This window comes from Panthera leo, chromosome D4 (genome assembly GCF_018350215.1).
Source record: "Panthera leo isolate Ple1 chromosome D4, P.leo_Ple1_pat1.1, whole genome shotgun sequence".
Classification (NCBI taxonomy): Eukaryota; Metazoa; Chordata; class Mammalia; order Carnivora; family Felidae; genus Panthera; species Panthera leo.
This window is the reverse complement of record NC_056691.1, coordinates 57,580,516-57,597,024: the sequence shown is the minus strand read 5'-3', so window position 1 is coordinate 57,597,024 and position 16,509 is coordinate 57,580,516. Positions and strand designations below refer to the sequence as shown.

Sequence of the window (16,509 nt, the reverse complement as noted above, 5' to 3'; positions counted from 1 at the left end):
TCTTGCCTTAGGGCCTCTGCACTTTCTGGTCTCTATCTCTGTCTTTCTTAACACCTTTAGTCTTCAGATTTTGCTGCTGAACTTTACCTTTTCGAAGAGGCCTCTCTTCTCATCACTATGTAAAGAACTCCCCCCTCTACTCACACAATTCTGTTATCAGCTGGTTTCCTTCATAGCACACTTACCACTATCAAAAATCATTTTATTTATCTGTTGATTGTCTATCTCTCTTCTGGTAGAATGGAAACTCCTTGAGAGCAGCAAACCTGTATCTAGAACAGCACCTGACATGTAGCAAACACTCAATAAGTATTTTTCAAATGGACAAACTCGTGCAGTATGCTTTGTTCTTTTAAAAACTACATTTCAAGTATATAATAACCACCTCCTTGACATTGTCCCACTTTTTGTCTAGAAGAGGCACACTTTTGGTGAAAAGTATGATTATTGAAACTGCTTAAATCTAGGGATATGAGACAGGAACTTTTTTCAGCACACCAGAATAAACTGTTATATCTGGTCTATCACCAAGCCTAGCTCTTTCCACAATGTGGGCCAAGATATGTCTTTGTGAAGAGAATCTGTTTTTTATTACTTTCCTCTAGATAGTGTTTGCTTTTTTCTAACTTAAAATTCATTACATTCTTTTTCAGGATTCTAGGCTATTACATAATTCCTTAAATGTCAACTTACTGAAATTTAGCCCTTAATGGTACATCTTTCCTTCTTTCATACCATTACAAAACATCTTAAATAGAAACAGAGCTACTATTAGGTGCCATGACACACAAAGCCTGAGATCTGAGCATAGGGTCCCATCCCATCCTTCAAAGAGAACATTAGAAATGGGCAGGGGTAGGGGGGGCAGCGTGTGGGGCTGAGATTGGAAAGTACACTGGGATAGGAAGAGTGGCACTACTCCAATGTAGAGGTGTGGCCAAACTTCACAAGACAAAATAATCACTGAGTAAGTAATATCATTCCTTCACCCCCACCCCCAGGAATAGCAATAAATATCTCTAAGAACAAATAAGACTTGTAAAGCCTTATACCAGAGGATACACGAGTACACCCAGTCTTGGAGAGGAAAAAGAAGACTGATCAGGAATAAAAGCCAGGCAGGCCTTCAGTGAAATACAATTTAATATTTTGTTCTCAGTTTTTATTTAGGATTGAAATCCACAGTGGAAGCTTTTGTCCATTGTATTATTCAGTATCTTTTATGTAAGGACCAGGCAATACATGCTTCCTAGAATTTAGTACAAGGGACAAATCTCACTTTTAGCTCAAAGTTGAAAAAAATTTTTTTTTTTTTTTTTATCAAACAATGCAAACTCTATGCTGTCATGGACTTTTAGAGCTGGAAGGGTCTTTAGAAATTATCTAGCCCAGCATTTTCTAAAGCATCCTTTAGGTGTCATGAACAAAAAAAAGAGCTCTATAAGCAAACGAATCTCTTTTTTTTCTATAATTGTTGAGATACAAATCAGGTTACATTAATTAAACAAGAAGGCCATTAGACTGAGGTGGTTTTAATGCCTCAGTAGCCTATTTATACAGGCCAAAACCTAAGTTTATAATACCTCAAGATTAAGAAATTGAAACCTAAGGTCAACCAATCACAAACAGCCACCTGGGCTTTCTGGATAAGGCAACTTCTTAACCTATAGCCAATCAAATAATTTCCTTGCTTTGCTTCCACATCTTCTCTATGAAAATCTTTCCTCCAGCTCCTGTCACTTCCCATTCAGTGCTATTGGATTCAAATCAATTTTTGCTCAAATAAACTCTTAAAAATTTTAATATGCCTTAGTTTATACATTAACAATCATGACCACTAAATTCACCTTTTGACTTTTATTTATTTTTTAAAGATATCCTTTTAAGTAATCTCTACACCCAACCTGGGTCTTGAACTTACAACTGGAGATCGAGAGTCACATGCTCTACTAGCTGAGCCAGCCAGGCTCCCCCTAAACTCACCCTTTTATTTTTTTTTAATTTTTTTATTTAAAAAAAAATTTTTTAACGTTTATTTATTTTTGAGACAGAGAGAGACAGAGCATGAATGGGGGAGGGTCAGAGAGAGGGAGACACAGAATCTGAAACAGGCTCCAGGCTCTGAGCTGTCAGCACAGAGCCCGACGCAGGACTTGAACTCACGGACCGCGAGATCATGACCTGAGCCGAAGTTGGCCGCTTAACCGACTGAGCCACCCAGGCGCCCCTAAACTCACCCTTTTAAAGCGTACAATTCAGGGCGCCTGAGCGGCTCAATCGGTTAAGTCTCTTGGTTTCCACTCAGGTCATAATCTCATGGTTCGTGGGTTCGAGCCCCACATCAGGTTCCACAGCTGGCAGCTCGGAGCCTGCTTTGGATTCTCTCTCTCCCTCTCTCTCTCTGCCACTCTTGGCTTACTCTATCTCTGTCTTTCTCAAAATAAATAAACAAACTAGGGGCGCCTGGGTGGCTCAGTCGGTTGAGCGTCCGACTTCAGCTCAGGTCATGATCTCGTGGTCTGTGAGTTCGAGCCCTGGGTCGGGCTGTGTGCTGACAGCTCAGAGCCTAGAGCCTGCTTCAGATGCTGTGTCTCCCTCTCTCCCTGCCCTTCCCGCACTCATGCTCTGTCTCTCTATCTCTGTCAAAAATAAATAAACATTTAAAAAATTTAAATAAATAAGCAAACTTAAAAAAGTAAAGTGTACAATTCAGTTGTTTTTAGTATATTCATGGAGTTGTGCAACCATCACTACTACTTAATTTCAGAACATTTTCATTTTTGTTAAAAGAAACTTCATACCTATTAGCAGTCTTTTTCCCATTCCCTCAGCAAACAAGTTTCTTTACTATAGCATCCTTGGACCCTTTATCGTGACTCTAACATGTTTTGTGAATTTATAAGAGAAGGGTACAATGTGCAGTGTTTCCCAAACATATGTAATAGGTAACATTTCAGTGCTTACTATACGCTATTCTAAATTCTATACATGTATTACTTCAATTAATTCTCACAATAAAATCCAAAAGGTACCGTATATAGTAACTGTGGATATTAACACACAGAAAGATTAAGGCTAAGTAACTTGTTCAGATATTCTTAATTACTCCACTCTAATATTTCCCACAGAATCAACTGGTTGTGGGATGAGAATGGACAACTAGTATTCTATGGGCCATAACTTTGAAATGCTTTAGATCAACTTAATGAGAAAAAATGGGGCCCAGAAAGGTAAGCTGACTTAGCCAAGAATACACAGCATATTCCTATTTTCTCTCTTCCTCTCCTTTGATTTCTAACTGACAGCTAAATTTGGAACACCATTACAATTAACTATCTAATCCCAAGTTCCTGACACAATTCTCGCCCACCTTTAAATACTTTATTTTCTTAAAACAAAAACAAAAAAAAACTTTTAACATTGTAAACTGCCTTAAAACCTTGTTGGGATTGATTTTGCTCTTTCTACGTGTCTCTGCCTGTAGGCAATGCACATCCCCACCACTCTGCATGTATAAATCCCAGCCATCTTTCAATGTGTGCGCAGTTGGAGGATCTCTCAATTTTCCTCCTACCCTCGATGGATGTCATCTCTCTCCCTCTGTGCACCCACAGCCTTCCATCTCCTCTGGACACTCTGGCCTTGAATTCCAGCAGCTTGTGTCCGGCGGTACCCCACCTCCTGGCCAGAGAGCTCGCAGAGGGCAGGAGTTGGCATCAACTCCTAAAGCCCGGCACGTGGGAGATACTCTACCAGCACTGAACAATTTCTTATCCATTCTTGGTTTAATTCCTCAAGAGCAAGAACACAGCTCTCCTTAAGCCTGCTAGCCGCACCCCCCCCCCCCCCCCAAAAGCAGAGTTTACTGATTTTTAGTCTGTCTCCCGCCAGAGCCCAGCGCTGCCTTGGACACACAGTGCACCACCGCGGGTGGCAGCAGAAGTGGATTTAGCAGGCTCGGGCCGATTCTCTTCAGAGACTTGAACCTGGCAGGCTGTGGGCCCCATCAACGCTCGCCGCCCGAGGTCTGCCCTACTGAACCGAGGGTCAAGTTACAACTGGCCAGGGCGGCGGTAAGGCGCCTGCACCTCGGAAATCCCATCCAACCCTCGCCACCGTTCCGGGCGAAGGCATTTCACCCTCTTCTGACAGAGACCTGAGCCCGGTGTGGGGTTGAGGGCCGAGACGGGGGCCCCCTGCCCTGTGGGTGACAGAGCAAGGCCTCGAACCCGGGTCACTGTTCCCAGCGCAGCAGATGACCGCGGCGGACAGAGCGGTAGTGGGGAGGGCTCCTCGCTCGTCCCGTCTCGACGCCCCCTCCCGCCCACTGGGACCTCCGGACCCTGGGTCACCGCACTAGGTCCAGGTCTGGGGGTCGCGCGCACCCCCGCCCCCTGCTCCGCGCCATCTTGGGAGAGCTGGGCGGCCGCCCCGGACCGCCCCGAACCGTTGCTCCAGCAGTTACTCACCCGCACTGCCCGGGGCCAGGCCCCCTGCCACCTCCGCGACCTCCGCCACGGCCAGGAGAAGCAGCAGCGCGCCTCGCCGGGAGGCCGGGACGACCGCCATGTCCGGGCCAGGGGGTCCGGAGCCACGGGATGCTCGGACCCAGCCTGGCCGCCGCGGCTGCTCGCGGAGGCCCCGCCCCGGCGCCCTGGACCTTTAGTGATTGGCTGCGGCTCGCTCAGGCCCCGCCCCTCGGCCTCTGGGAGGTTCCAAAACCTGCTGGGGGCGGGAACATTCCCGAGACCCCAGCTCTTTGTTAGGACACAGCTGTGTGACGGCTTGTGTAGCGGAGTCCCGCAGCCAGCGTTCCCCAATCAGACGATGTCAGAGCTGGAAGGGCTCTTACAACGCCTCTAACACCACCCGAACTTTGCGGCTGGGGGTCACTGAGGCTCAGAAAGGAGACAGACCTTTCCAAGACTTGCAAGTCCAAGCCTGAACCAAAGGGACCTCTCCCTTTCACTTCTCTTTACCCTGAATGAGCTTCTTAATATCCTTTCTGCCTCACATCCAAAGAAGGCACCCGGGTCAACCCGACCTCCCTTAAAATCTGAGGGGCACTGACCAAGACATGGTCCCCTAACAGGGGACCGAGGGACAGATTCGCCACCAAAGCTCATGTAGCACATGTAGCCCCTATATGTCTTTGATGTGCAGTTTAAGTACCAATTCCTATTAGGAAAAGGTGAGGGTTGGAATGCTTGTGTATCTAGATACGGAGAGCCTTGAATCTCAGGTTGAGTTTAGATTTCGTTTGAGATATAATTTGGAGGTGGGTCCCCACTCCACCCCTTACCCCCACAGCTATTTTGGGGAATGTTTGAGAGGGTCCACTGGTTTTCAAAGTGCCTCTCTTTCTCTTTCTTTCCCTCACCTTTTCCCCTGTCTCTGTTACTGAAATAATACCTTCTGTTCTCCCTCCCCCCCCTTTTTTTAAAAAAAAGCATAACCACAGGTATGAATGTAAAATTCCTTAATATTATCAAATATCCAGTAAGTATTTAGATTCCCCTGTTGTCTTATCATTTCCTTTTACAGTTTTTCAAGCTCCAAACAAAACCTATATATTGAAATTAGTTTATACGTGTTTTAAGTCCCTTTATATCTACTCTAAGTTTGCAAAGGGAAAATATAAATAAATCATGATAATCTTTCTAAAACATTTGTTCTGATGACAACTCCCTGGCTTCAAACCCTGAGAGGCCATGTCTTTCTTACAGGATAGAATGATGTACAGTTATTTAACATGGTGTCAGAGGGTCTTAGTAATTGGACCCAATCACCTTTTCCAGCTGCATCTCCACACCTTCCCTGCACTTCTGCCACCATGCTTTCAGAACCTCTTACCTTTAGTTCAAGACCTTTGAGGTGCTTTCACGGCTCTGTCACAACACCTACCTCCTCTGCACACAATTCCCCAGTTCCTGTGGTAACCCTCTCAGCTGAGGGAACTAAGATGGTTGCTCTAGGCCCAGCTGTGCCCTGGAAGGACCTGAGCAGGTAGTGGGCTCTGTATAAGGTGAGCAACACATCTTGCTTTGCTTGGGACTGTCCTGATTTTAAAACTGAAAGTCTCATATCCCAGGAACCTCCTTAGTCCCAGGCAAAACGGGAAAATTGATCTCCGTAGTTCTGTGCACCTCAGAAAATGTAATAGAAAGACCTGTAAGGAGGTTTCCATATGGGAAGATGGAGTCATTTAGGTAATAGACACCACTCCCAAGATAATTCAATAGGTAGACTGTCATAAGCCATGCAGATGGGTCATTAGACCCCTGGGTCCCTGTATTAGAGTCCTAGGCTGCCATAACAGAGTACTATGAACTGGGTGGCTTAAGCAACAGAAATTTATTGTCTCAGAGTTCTTGAGGCTAGAAGTCTGAGATCAAAGTGTTGGCAGAGTTGGTTCCTTTTGGGAGCTGTGAGGGAGAATCTGACTCATGCTTCTCTCCTAGCTTCTGCTATGTTACTGGCAGTCTTTGGCACTCCTAGGCTAACAGACGCATCACCTTCATCTCTGCCTTCATCTTCACATGGAATTTTCCTTGGGTGTGTGTCCAAATTTATCCTTTTTATAAGGAAAGCAGTCGTATTGATTTAGGGGCCCACCCCACTCCAGTATGACCTCATCTTAGCTAATAACATCTGCAATAATCCCTATTTCTAAATAAGATCACATTTTGAGGTACTAGGGGTTAGGACTTCAACATACAAATTTGAGGGGAGGCAGGGACACACAGTTCAACCCATAGCACTTCCTAAAGGAAAGACCATCTACTCGTCCTATCAGAAATCATTGACTCTGAAGGAGAGGCTGAAGAAGGGGGAAAAGGATAAAGAACTAGTCAGTTGCCGTTCAAAGATCCTAAGTCTCCCAAGAATAGGAGTGGTTGGGCGCACCTCTGTTGACTCACAGAGGTGATACCTGGAGTCTATGCACAAAAAGAAGGCTTGAATACTTGGAGATCTCTTAGCTATAGAATCAGAAATGACTTTATTTCCAGGTAGTACCTATGAGATATGGCAGCAAAGCTGAGGTCCTCCCACACCAAAAGATAGCTGACTGGCCACTATATCCTATACAGAGCACAAGCGTGGGAGGGGCAGAGAGAGAGGGAGACACAGAATCATAAGCAGGTTCCAGGCTCTGAGCTGTCAGCACAGAGCTGGATGCAGGGCTTGAACTCACGAACCACGAGATCATGACCTAAGCCAAAGTCAAACACTTAAATGACTGAGCTGCCCAGACGCCCTTATTACAGTCTATCTTCAAATAATAATGTCACTTCACGTAAAATGTATGAACATGACAGCAATATGATTCCATTTTCCCCTTATCTTTTGTGCTAAAGTTGTCATACATTTTGCTTCCACACGCTGTTATTATTTTGCCTTTTTAAAAAGTTTTATTTATTTATTTATTTTGAGAGAGAGAGAGAGAGAGAGAGAACAGTTAGGGAAGCGGCAGAGAGGAGAGAGAGAGAATTCCAAACAGGCTCTACACTGTCAGCATGAAGCCCAATGCAGGGCTTGAACCCACGAACTGAACCTCGAGATCAGGACCTGAGCCGAAATCAAGAGTCAGATGCTCAACCGACTGAGCCATCCAGACACCCCTATTTTGCTTTAAATAGCCGGTTACATAAACATGAGATTTTAAAATAAGAAACAATGTCTTTTATATTTACTTACATATTAAGCATTTCTGATGCTCTTCTTTCAAATTTTAGATCCACATTTTTCTCTGGTATCTGGAGGAAAGAAACTTTTTAATTAAGAACACAACAGGTTTAAAAAAACAGACAAAAAACAAAGAACAGGGCAGGTTCTGTTGGTTTTAATTAGCTAGGATCCCATACTTTGTTTTTAGGAATTTATGCCCAGTAAATTTCTGAAGTTACTCCTTAATGAAAATAATTTTTCTGGGTTTGTTTAACCTAAATACATTTTACAATCATGAACTGATCTATCTTGATAAGGAAGAGGTCTGTTTTGAATTCTTTAAGACTTGATGATATCTGGCTTTATACATATATAGTGCACCAATTTAAAAAATATTAACATATTTTTATTTCTGGTAATGCCTTCTCTAGAACTAAAACATGCGGGTAAGGCATTCACCTCGTCAGAGATGATTATTAGAGTAGAAAAGTAGACAGGACAATTCCTAACTTTTTGGTTTTAAAAATAGACCTTTGAAATTCCAGGCAGAGACAGTGGTCATTAGAGTAAAAGCTTTTGAGATGTTAGAACCTGGCCCCAAAGGCTGAGGGCATAAAATATTTATATGAACACAGACTTGGAAGAATATTCTGATAGACACAGTCCCGACTCCCCCCACCCCTGTCAGCCCCCAACAACTCACTCTGAGGGGGTGGGGAGGGATGCACTGGGGTGGGACCTAAAGCCCCAGAAAGGCTTGAGAATATGGGATAAGAGAGGATCCGAGCCTCAGTCCTCACTTCCCATGGAGCTCAGGGAAATGGCACACTTCACTGAATTCCCCTGCATGCTGCATGATGGGAATGTGGACGGGAAATGGAGGCAAGTATGTCTTGTTCCCTGCTCTCCAGTTAGAGTGCCACAGAAGAGTGGCTGAATGTTTTCTGTGCCCTCCGAGAGGAGCAAGCAGGAGCGGAGAGCACACCGAGAGCCTGAAGAGGCCTCAAGATCGGAGCCGAAAGGCTGTGGCTGTTGTTTTGAGTGATCTATATAATTGGATGCCAGATGGGAGTGCAGGTGTCAGCAGGAACTGATGATGACAACTGAGGACCAGATGTCCTGCCTTCTTTCCCAGTCCCAGCTGGTGGGTTCGGCTCTATATATGCTTCTGAAAACTAGGAAGGGTGTTGAGAAGCCTTGACTGAGCCGAGATCCCACCGAATTGACTAAGATTAAGTTTTAGTCACTTAGCAGAAAGGGGACTTGGAGAGACAGCTACCTGTCCATCAGCCCTTTTAGAAGTTGTTGCTTACAAGCAACTTTCCAGTCAGAGAAAACATTTTCTGTTGCCATGTTCACTGCTAATTTAGTAACTGGGAATATGGCTTTAGAGATCAAAGGAGACGCCTGTGCCTTAAAGGAGAATCTGTGTATCTGACATCTCCATTGGTCCCTATCTTGAGATGTCACAGGAGGAAGAGAAGCCCTACCCCAGGGCATCCAACACCAACACTATAAAATTCAGCATTGTGACCCTCAATCTGTGTCTCATAAAATACGTGCCAGGCTCCGATACATCCTCTAAAGATAGGAGACTGTGAGCATGAAATTGTCCCCATTCCCCACTCACCTTGTCTGTTTATTTCAGTAATTTCCAAACTTAGAAATATTATTTTTATTTTCTAGCTTATTTCAGTAATTTCCAAAGTTAAGAAATATTATTTTTATTTTTCAGCACTGGAATCTTTTTTCCAACAAAATCTTATAGAGTCCCGCTATGTAAAATAGAAAAAAAAAAAAAAGTGCTGTTTTATTGTTACATTTCTTTTATCAGTTTAAATTTGTAACAATTGCTTGGTTCAAAGATAATGTACGAAAATTCAAAGATAATGAGATTATGATGAACACAAAAAACCTGAAATCTGGAATTATGGACGATAAGTGCCTTCGTACCAGTTTCAGCCTCCAATTTATGTTTTGTTTTGGTTGTTTGCTGTGGAGAAAATTCTCATTCATGCAGATGAGTAGTTTGCAAAGGATCATGGTTTTTGAAATAGCTCGCCTTGCAATCTCAAAGTACTCTGTATTTACATTAGGTTGGTTCCTTGAAAATTTTTTTGTTTCAGTATTGATTCGTGAAAATTTATGTGCACACTTAAATCTGCACATGGCTGTTTAGAGCCACTTTATTCATAGTTGTCAAAAACGTGGAAGCAACCAAGATACCCTTCAGTAAAAGAATAGATAAATAAACTGTGGTCCATCCAGACTGTGGAATACTATTCAGCACTACAAAGAAATGAGCTATCAAGCTATGAAAAGACATGGAGGAAATTTAAAAGCATATTATTAAGTGAAATAAGCCAATCTGAAAAAGTTATATACTGCATGGTTCCAACTATATAACATTCTGGAAAAGGCAAAATTATGGAGACGGTAAAAAGATTCAGGCGTCTGGGTGGCTCAGTCTGTTAAGCCTTCGACTTTGGCTATGGTCATGACCTCACATGGTCTCGCCCCACATTGGGCTCTCTGCTGTCACCACAGAGCTTGTTTCAGAACCACTGTCTCCCTCTCTCTCTGACCCTCCCCCACTCTCTCTTTCTATCAAAGATAAACATTAAAAAACAAAAGATTAGGGATTTCTAGGGATTAGAGGGGAGGGAGAGAGATGAAGAGGCAGAGCACAGAGGATTTGCAGGGCAGTGAAGCTATTTTGTACAAAACTATAGTGCTGAACACATGCCATTATACATTTGTCCAACCCCACAGACTGTACAACACCAAGAATGAATCCTAATGTAAATTATAACTCTGGGTGCTGATTGTCCATGTAGGTTCATCGGTTGTAACAAAGATAATCGCTCTGGTGGGAGATGTTGCTAATGGGGGGGGGGGGCCGATGGGGGATATGGGAACTCTGTACTTTCTGTTCAGTTTTGCTGTGAACCTGAAACTGCTCTAAAAGACAAAGTTTATTAATTTTAAAAATGCTAGACATTAAAATTCAGAAAAAAATAGTGGTTCACCAATAAGGTTGGATATCTGTTCAATTCCTTATCAGAAATGTGGCCAGACATGGGGGAAGGGAAGGGTAAAAAATAGTTTCAAACAGAGAGGGAGGCAAACCCTAAGAGAATCTTAAATACAGAGAACAAACTGAGGGTTGATGGGGCGGGGGTTATGGGAAAGAGGGGAAAATGGGTGATGGACATTGAGGAGGGCACTTGTTGGGATGAGCACTGGGTGTTGTATGTAAGCGATGAATCACGGGAATCTACTCCTTCAAGCCAAGAGTGCAGTGTATACACTGTATGTTAGTTAACTTGACAATAAATTATATTAAAAATGAAAAGAAATGTGGTCAGAAAAACAGCACCTCACATTTATGGTTCATCCCCAAACTATTTATGATGTGATGTTATTACTGTGTAACAAGTTGCGTGTTCATTTGTTATTGTGCGTTCAGCTAGGACACCATGATGAGAACACGCAAGGAGCAGATGATTCTGAGCCTTGCCCGGCACTTAATTGAGAACAGTTCTTAATGTGTACTCTCTGGTACAATTATATATACACGAGCGGATGTGCATCAACCCAGATTAAAGAAAAGATCAGTGCAGAACTACACTTTTTCTAATCAAGGACACATTTAAAGAAGATACAATAAACACACAGAGAAGACAGGAAAAGACATATTCTGTCTATACAAAAGGAAATCAACTCAATGGCACCCATGCTAACATGATAGGGGGGCCCAGTGTGTAAAAAAAGTCAAAACGTCTCAAGTTTGCATGTGTCCACTGTCTTACTACCTATTAAAAGTTATTTGGAATATAAATATTTTAAAGAAATACTTGTAGAGTCTGACAAACTTCCATTTGGTTGTAGTTTGATACTTGCTTGATCAGTCTATATTATTCAGGAGTTTTGCACGATGTATGTTTGAACTTGTCTATTTTCATTCTGATACCTTCTCTCTTCCAAAATAATGAATCACAGTCCTTTCCACAGCTGGAATAAATATGCTATTCTGTTCTTTTTTAGATTTTTGTAATCACAATGGTATTTGATGTTTAATTCGAATGCATCAGAATCCAACAAATGGTGTGATGTGTGGATCGGAGGCAAACCTTCATCCAGTTGAATGTTGTTGCTGCCCACTACTAAAGAGTGATTTTTTTTTTCTTCACGCTGTGAATTTTGATCTGAAATATATGTATTTAATTCTTTTTTTTAATTTTATTTTTTAAAATTTACGTCGAAATTAGCGTATAGTGCAACAATGATTTCAAGAGTAGATTCCTTAATGCCCCTTACCCATTTAGCCCATCCCTCCTCCCCAAACCCCTCCAGTAACCCTCAGTTTGTTCTCCATATTTAAGAGTCTCTTCTGTTTTGTCCCCCTCCCTGTTTTTATATTATTTTTGTTTCCTTTCCCTTATGTTCCTCTGTTTTGTCTCTTAAAGTTCTCATATGAGTGAAGTCATATGATTTTTGTCTGTCTCTGACTAATTTTGCTTAGCATAATACCCTCCAGTTCCATCCACATAGTTGCCAATGGCAAGACGTCATTCTTTTTGATTGCTGAGTAATACTCACTGTGTGTGTGTATATATATATATATATATATATATATATATATACCACTTCTTTATCCATTCATCCATCAATGGACATTTGGGCTCTTTCCATACTTTGGCTATTGTTGATAGTGCTGCTATAAACATGGGGGTGCATGTGTCCCTTCGAAACAGCACACCTGTATCCCTTGGATAAATGCCTAGTAGTGCAACTGCTGGGTCGTAGGGTAGTTCTATTTTTAGTTTTTTGAGGAACCTCCATACTGTTTTCCAGAGTGGCTGCACCAGCTTGCATTCCCAGTATTTAGTTCTTATAGTTGGAACTTTCTGGTGTCTCAGACACCACTGGTTTTATAAACCTTTAAAAAGCAATGGTATTGGGGTGCCTGGGAAGTTCAACCGGTTAGGTGTTCAACTCTTGATACCGGCTCAGGTCATGATCCCAGGGTAGTGGGATGGAGCCCCGTGTGGGGCGCCATGCTGAGCGTGAAGCCTGCTTGAGATTCTCTCTCTCCCTCTCTTGCTACTCCCCCCACTCAATCTCGCATGTGCACACTGGTACACGTGCACACACTCTCTCTCAAAATAAATAAATAATAAATAAATAAATAAATAAATAAACTTTAAAAAAGCACAATGGTATATAGTTCAGTAATTGTTACTTTGTAAGAAGTTCAAATCTGGTAGGAAGAATCTAACATTGTTTCCTTCAAAACATCTTTGTATTGTTCAGTTCTTCGCTAACAATTTATGTAGCTCAGTGGAGTCTTTGAGGGACTTAAAAACACTAAATAACTACATTTCTGAGCCCAGCTTTCCGATTGGCCTTACCCACATGTAGAGAAATGGAAATATTTGGAGGTAGAGCCCAGGGTATACATATTAAAGAGAGTCTCCTGTTGATACAATTTGAGAGCTTCCACCCTCAAAATTGAGGTCATTTTTAATGTATTTCTTCTCTCTTGCTTCTCCCTAGAGTTATTCCTGGTCAATCACCTTGTCTTCCTCTGTACTCCCAAAACACTCATAATTTTTTTTTTCTTAACTCTGTCATGTTTGGAATTATGTTTGTTTCCAATCATTTGATATTTGTTACTATTGCAAATAGCACATTCTTGTTTTTTTTCCCTTTTGTATATTGATGGTATGTAGGAATACAATTGATTTTTGAGAAGCTATTTTTATCTCCTTACCTTTTCTGAACTCATATTACTGCTAATAGCTTTCTGGTTAATTTTTAGAAATATAATAACTGTGTCTTCTGCAAAAGTTGGTATGTATTTCTTCCTCTGCTGTATTTATGCCTCTTGTTCTGCCCTTGACCACGTTGTATATCTGTTTGCACTTGACTGCACTTTGGAGCTATTTGAAATGGGGAATGGCTAATTTCTGGTCTCACGTGTAAGAAGCTTGGCCGTCAACACTCTGTTGACAAGTAAAAAGCTGAACAAACTGATATATCACCAATTCTTAGATCCATAAGAGAAGTGAGGTCACAGGGCAACTGCTGCTCTTGGCACTGGAAAGACCAGAGTCGGTGGCTGAGGCCAAAGGACTTGGCGCATGTCAGGAGACCTCTACGAGGGAGCTGCTTCCCTGCCTCTTCCTTCACTCCCTTGGTCCCGGTCCCACGTCTCTGAGGGCCGCTACGCAAAGTGTGGCCCGCAGAGCAGCAGCATAGGCACCCAGGAACGTTTCAGAGATGTAGAGTCTTGGGTCCCACCTCAGACTCAATCCAAATCTGCATCTTCACAACAGCCCTAGGTGACTCTTGAGCACGTTAAGATTCCAGAAGCACTGATCCCCGAGGCTTGCAGGAATGTCCACCAGATGGCAGGTTTGCAGCAGGCACAGGTAGCCAGGGCCACACATCAGCCACCCAAGCCTCCTTCAAACAGTGCCCGAAGTGGCCTTGGGAATTGGGAGCCATAGCCCATGAACTGTGGAGGGGGGAACCCAGAGGGGACCCCTAATCCATGAGTGACAGGTTGTGAGCCCTCTGGGCTCTCCCTAGGTGTTTTCTCATGCATTGTCTAGTGAGAGGGATGGGAGGATACACTCGCATTTAACAGGCAAAGAAACTGAGGCCCAGAGAGGGAAAGAAACTCACCAGTGGCGAATGGAAGCAGAATTGGAAGGCAGGTCTCAGGCTCCCTGGCCTGGGCTCACAGCACCTCTGGAGGGGCCTGGCAGGATGGCTCAGCCCCAGGGTGTGCTGACCTGAACAGCCTCCATGCCCACCTCTCCATCCTTCCTACCCGGTTGCTCTTTCAACTGCTCTCTCATTTTCTTTGGGAGTGCTAGCAGCAGCTGTTGTAATGATTCCATTTGGGATACTAATGGACTTTCCACAATACTCAGGTTCCTGGAGTTAAGCCCCAGGGGAACAAAGCATCAGCCTTAATTGGGAGCAAACAGAACCAGCCCTGGGCCTCAGAGGGTCCCTTGGGAATCTTAATGGTTCCTGAGTCTACAGCCAGTACCAGCTGTGAGCCACTGACTCTTCAGTGAACTTTCATCTCCATCTGTTTAGTTTTGCTCTTTTAGTTATACGAACAAATATTCACTTGCGTAGGCTCCAGTAAATTTTTTCTCATTTTTCCCCCTAAGAATGTATTTGAGTTGATTAGGGAAATCACCTAGAATTCATGAGCAGAAGTTTTTATAGAGTTGGGGCTGACTGAGCCAGAACATTGTGTTCCCAGACTATAAGGAAAATGTTTTAAATGGGGTGGGGGAACAAAGGGTTATAATAATGCTCAATTCCATCCCTCTTATTAACTGTTAGTAAGACTTGCTCTAACCACATTGTTAACGCAGTGAGTCAGATGAAGTAGAGATCACGAAACAAAGGAAAATGCAGAGGCGGACAGCATGGAGAATGAGAGATCAACAGAGACACCAACACAGGGCCCCGGACTCTCCCTGCGTCCCCTTGCCCATCCTCTCCTGGGGTGCAACCACTTTCCTCTACTTGCTGGCATCCCTGCTCACCTCTGGTGGTGAGGAGGGTAGGACTGTGGTCCATTCAATGAGAGTAGGATCCTCATTTTACAGATTTCCAAGGAGAGAGGTTCCACAGTATCCCCTCTCACTGTCCCCAACCCCAAAGAGAAGTTCAGTAGAGACTGCTGTTCTCTTTCCTCTCTCCTGTGAGAAAGCCCACCAGAAGTCCTAATCTCTGCAGGCAGTGTTGGTATTTTATATGCAATACTCCATGAAAGGAACCTCTGCCACCACCCAGAATCTGGGAAAGAGCAGACTCTTTCAAGTGCAATTGCAAATAGCACAGATGTACCTTTGGGAGTGTCCATGACAAAGGACCTGAGATCTGATCACAGGGGCTTATGTTCAGGGAAATCTAAGTACATATGTGGAAATACTGATAATCACCATCTCCTGTATGTGTCGTGTGCCACATATAATAAACACAGGGGACTAGGGGTTGAGGAAGCAGCACAGGGCAAGTATGCCCTAGGGGCCATGATACTGGAAGGTGACTTTCACAAAATGGCATTTCACCATCCCTAGTCTAATGCTTGTAGCCTGGGGTTAAAATCACTACCTTGGAAGGTCAGCTTTGGAAGGACCTCAAGGCCATCCAGTCCCAAATTAACGCACAGCTGGGGAGAGAGACAGCAAGGCCCAGAGAAAAGAGCTGGGAGGGGCTGCTTCTCCAACAGCCAGACCACTGTCCCTCCCACTGTCATGTTTTGTCATTAGTTCATCTGGGTTTTGTTTGTTTACTTGTTTGCTTGCCTATTTGTTGTTTTGTTTGCTTGTTGGTCTTTCAATATATGCCTGGCATCATCCCACAAAGGACTGAGATAGCCCCAAACTACACCCAAGGCCAAACAGGTGAGAAAATGGGGCAAAGGAAAACTAAAAGTAGAAAAATTATAAGATTGCAAAGCCAAGGAGGAGTAAGATTCACCTCAAAGGGCAGACCATCAGGAGGACTTCTCAGGTGCAGAGTTAAGACATGACACAAACATATCAGGGACAGATGTGAATCTAGGACAAAAACTCAGATGTACAGGAATATTCTTGTATTCATTTTCTTTAATCAGATTTAGTCTGACATTGAGCATACACTTGGCCAGGCTGGGAATATTCTGCTTCAACATTCAATAAGAGGCATTCTACCCTCCTAGGGGTTTCCCAGAATAAGCCTCACGTAGGGCCCAGAAAATGGTGGACATTTGTCAGCTGCTCTTCCAGGGTCCATGGCCCCTCTACCACTTTCTTAACAACTCCA

At 43.4% G+C, this 16,509-nt stretch overlaps 1 protein-coding gene across 1 annotated transcript in view; it reads right to left on the bottom strand.

The window, feature by feature from the left end:
• Window positions 1-4,590, bottom strand: part of RECK (reversion inducing cysteine rich protein with kazal motifs) — a 79,674-nt gene extending 75,084 nt beyond the window's left edge. Inside the window, exon 1 of the mRNA XM_042913544.1 lies at window positions 4,470-4,590. Within this exon, the coding sequence (XP_042769478.1) occupies window positions 4,470-4,569 (100 nt within the window). The 5' untranslated portion in view covers window positions 4,570-4,590. The remainder of the gene's footprint in view (window positions 1-4,469) is intronic.
• Between the last annotated feature and the right edge of the window lie 11,919 nt (window positions 4,591-16,509).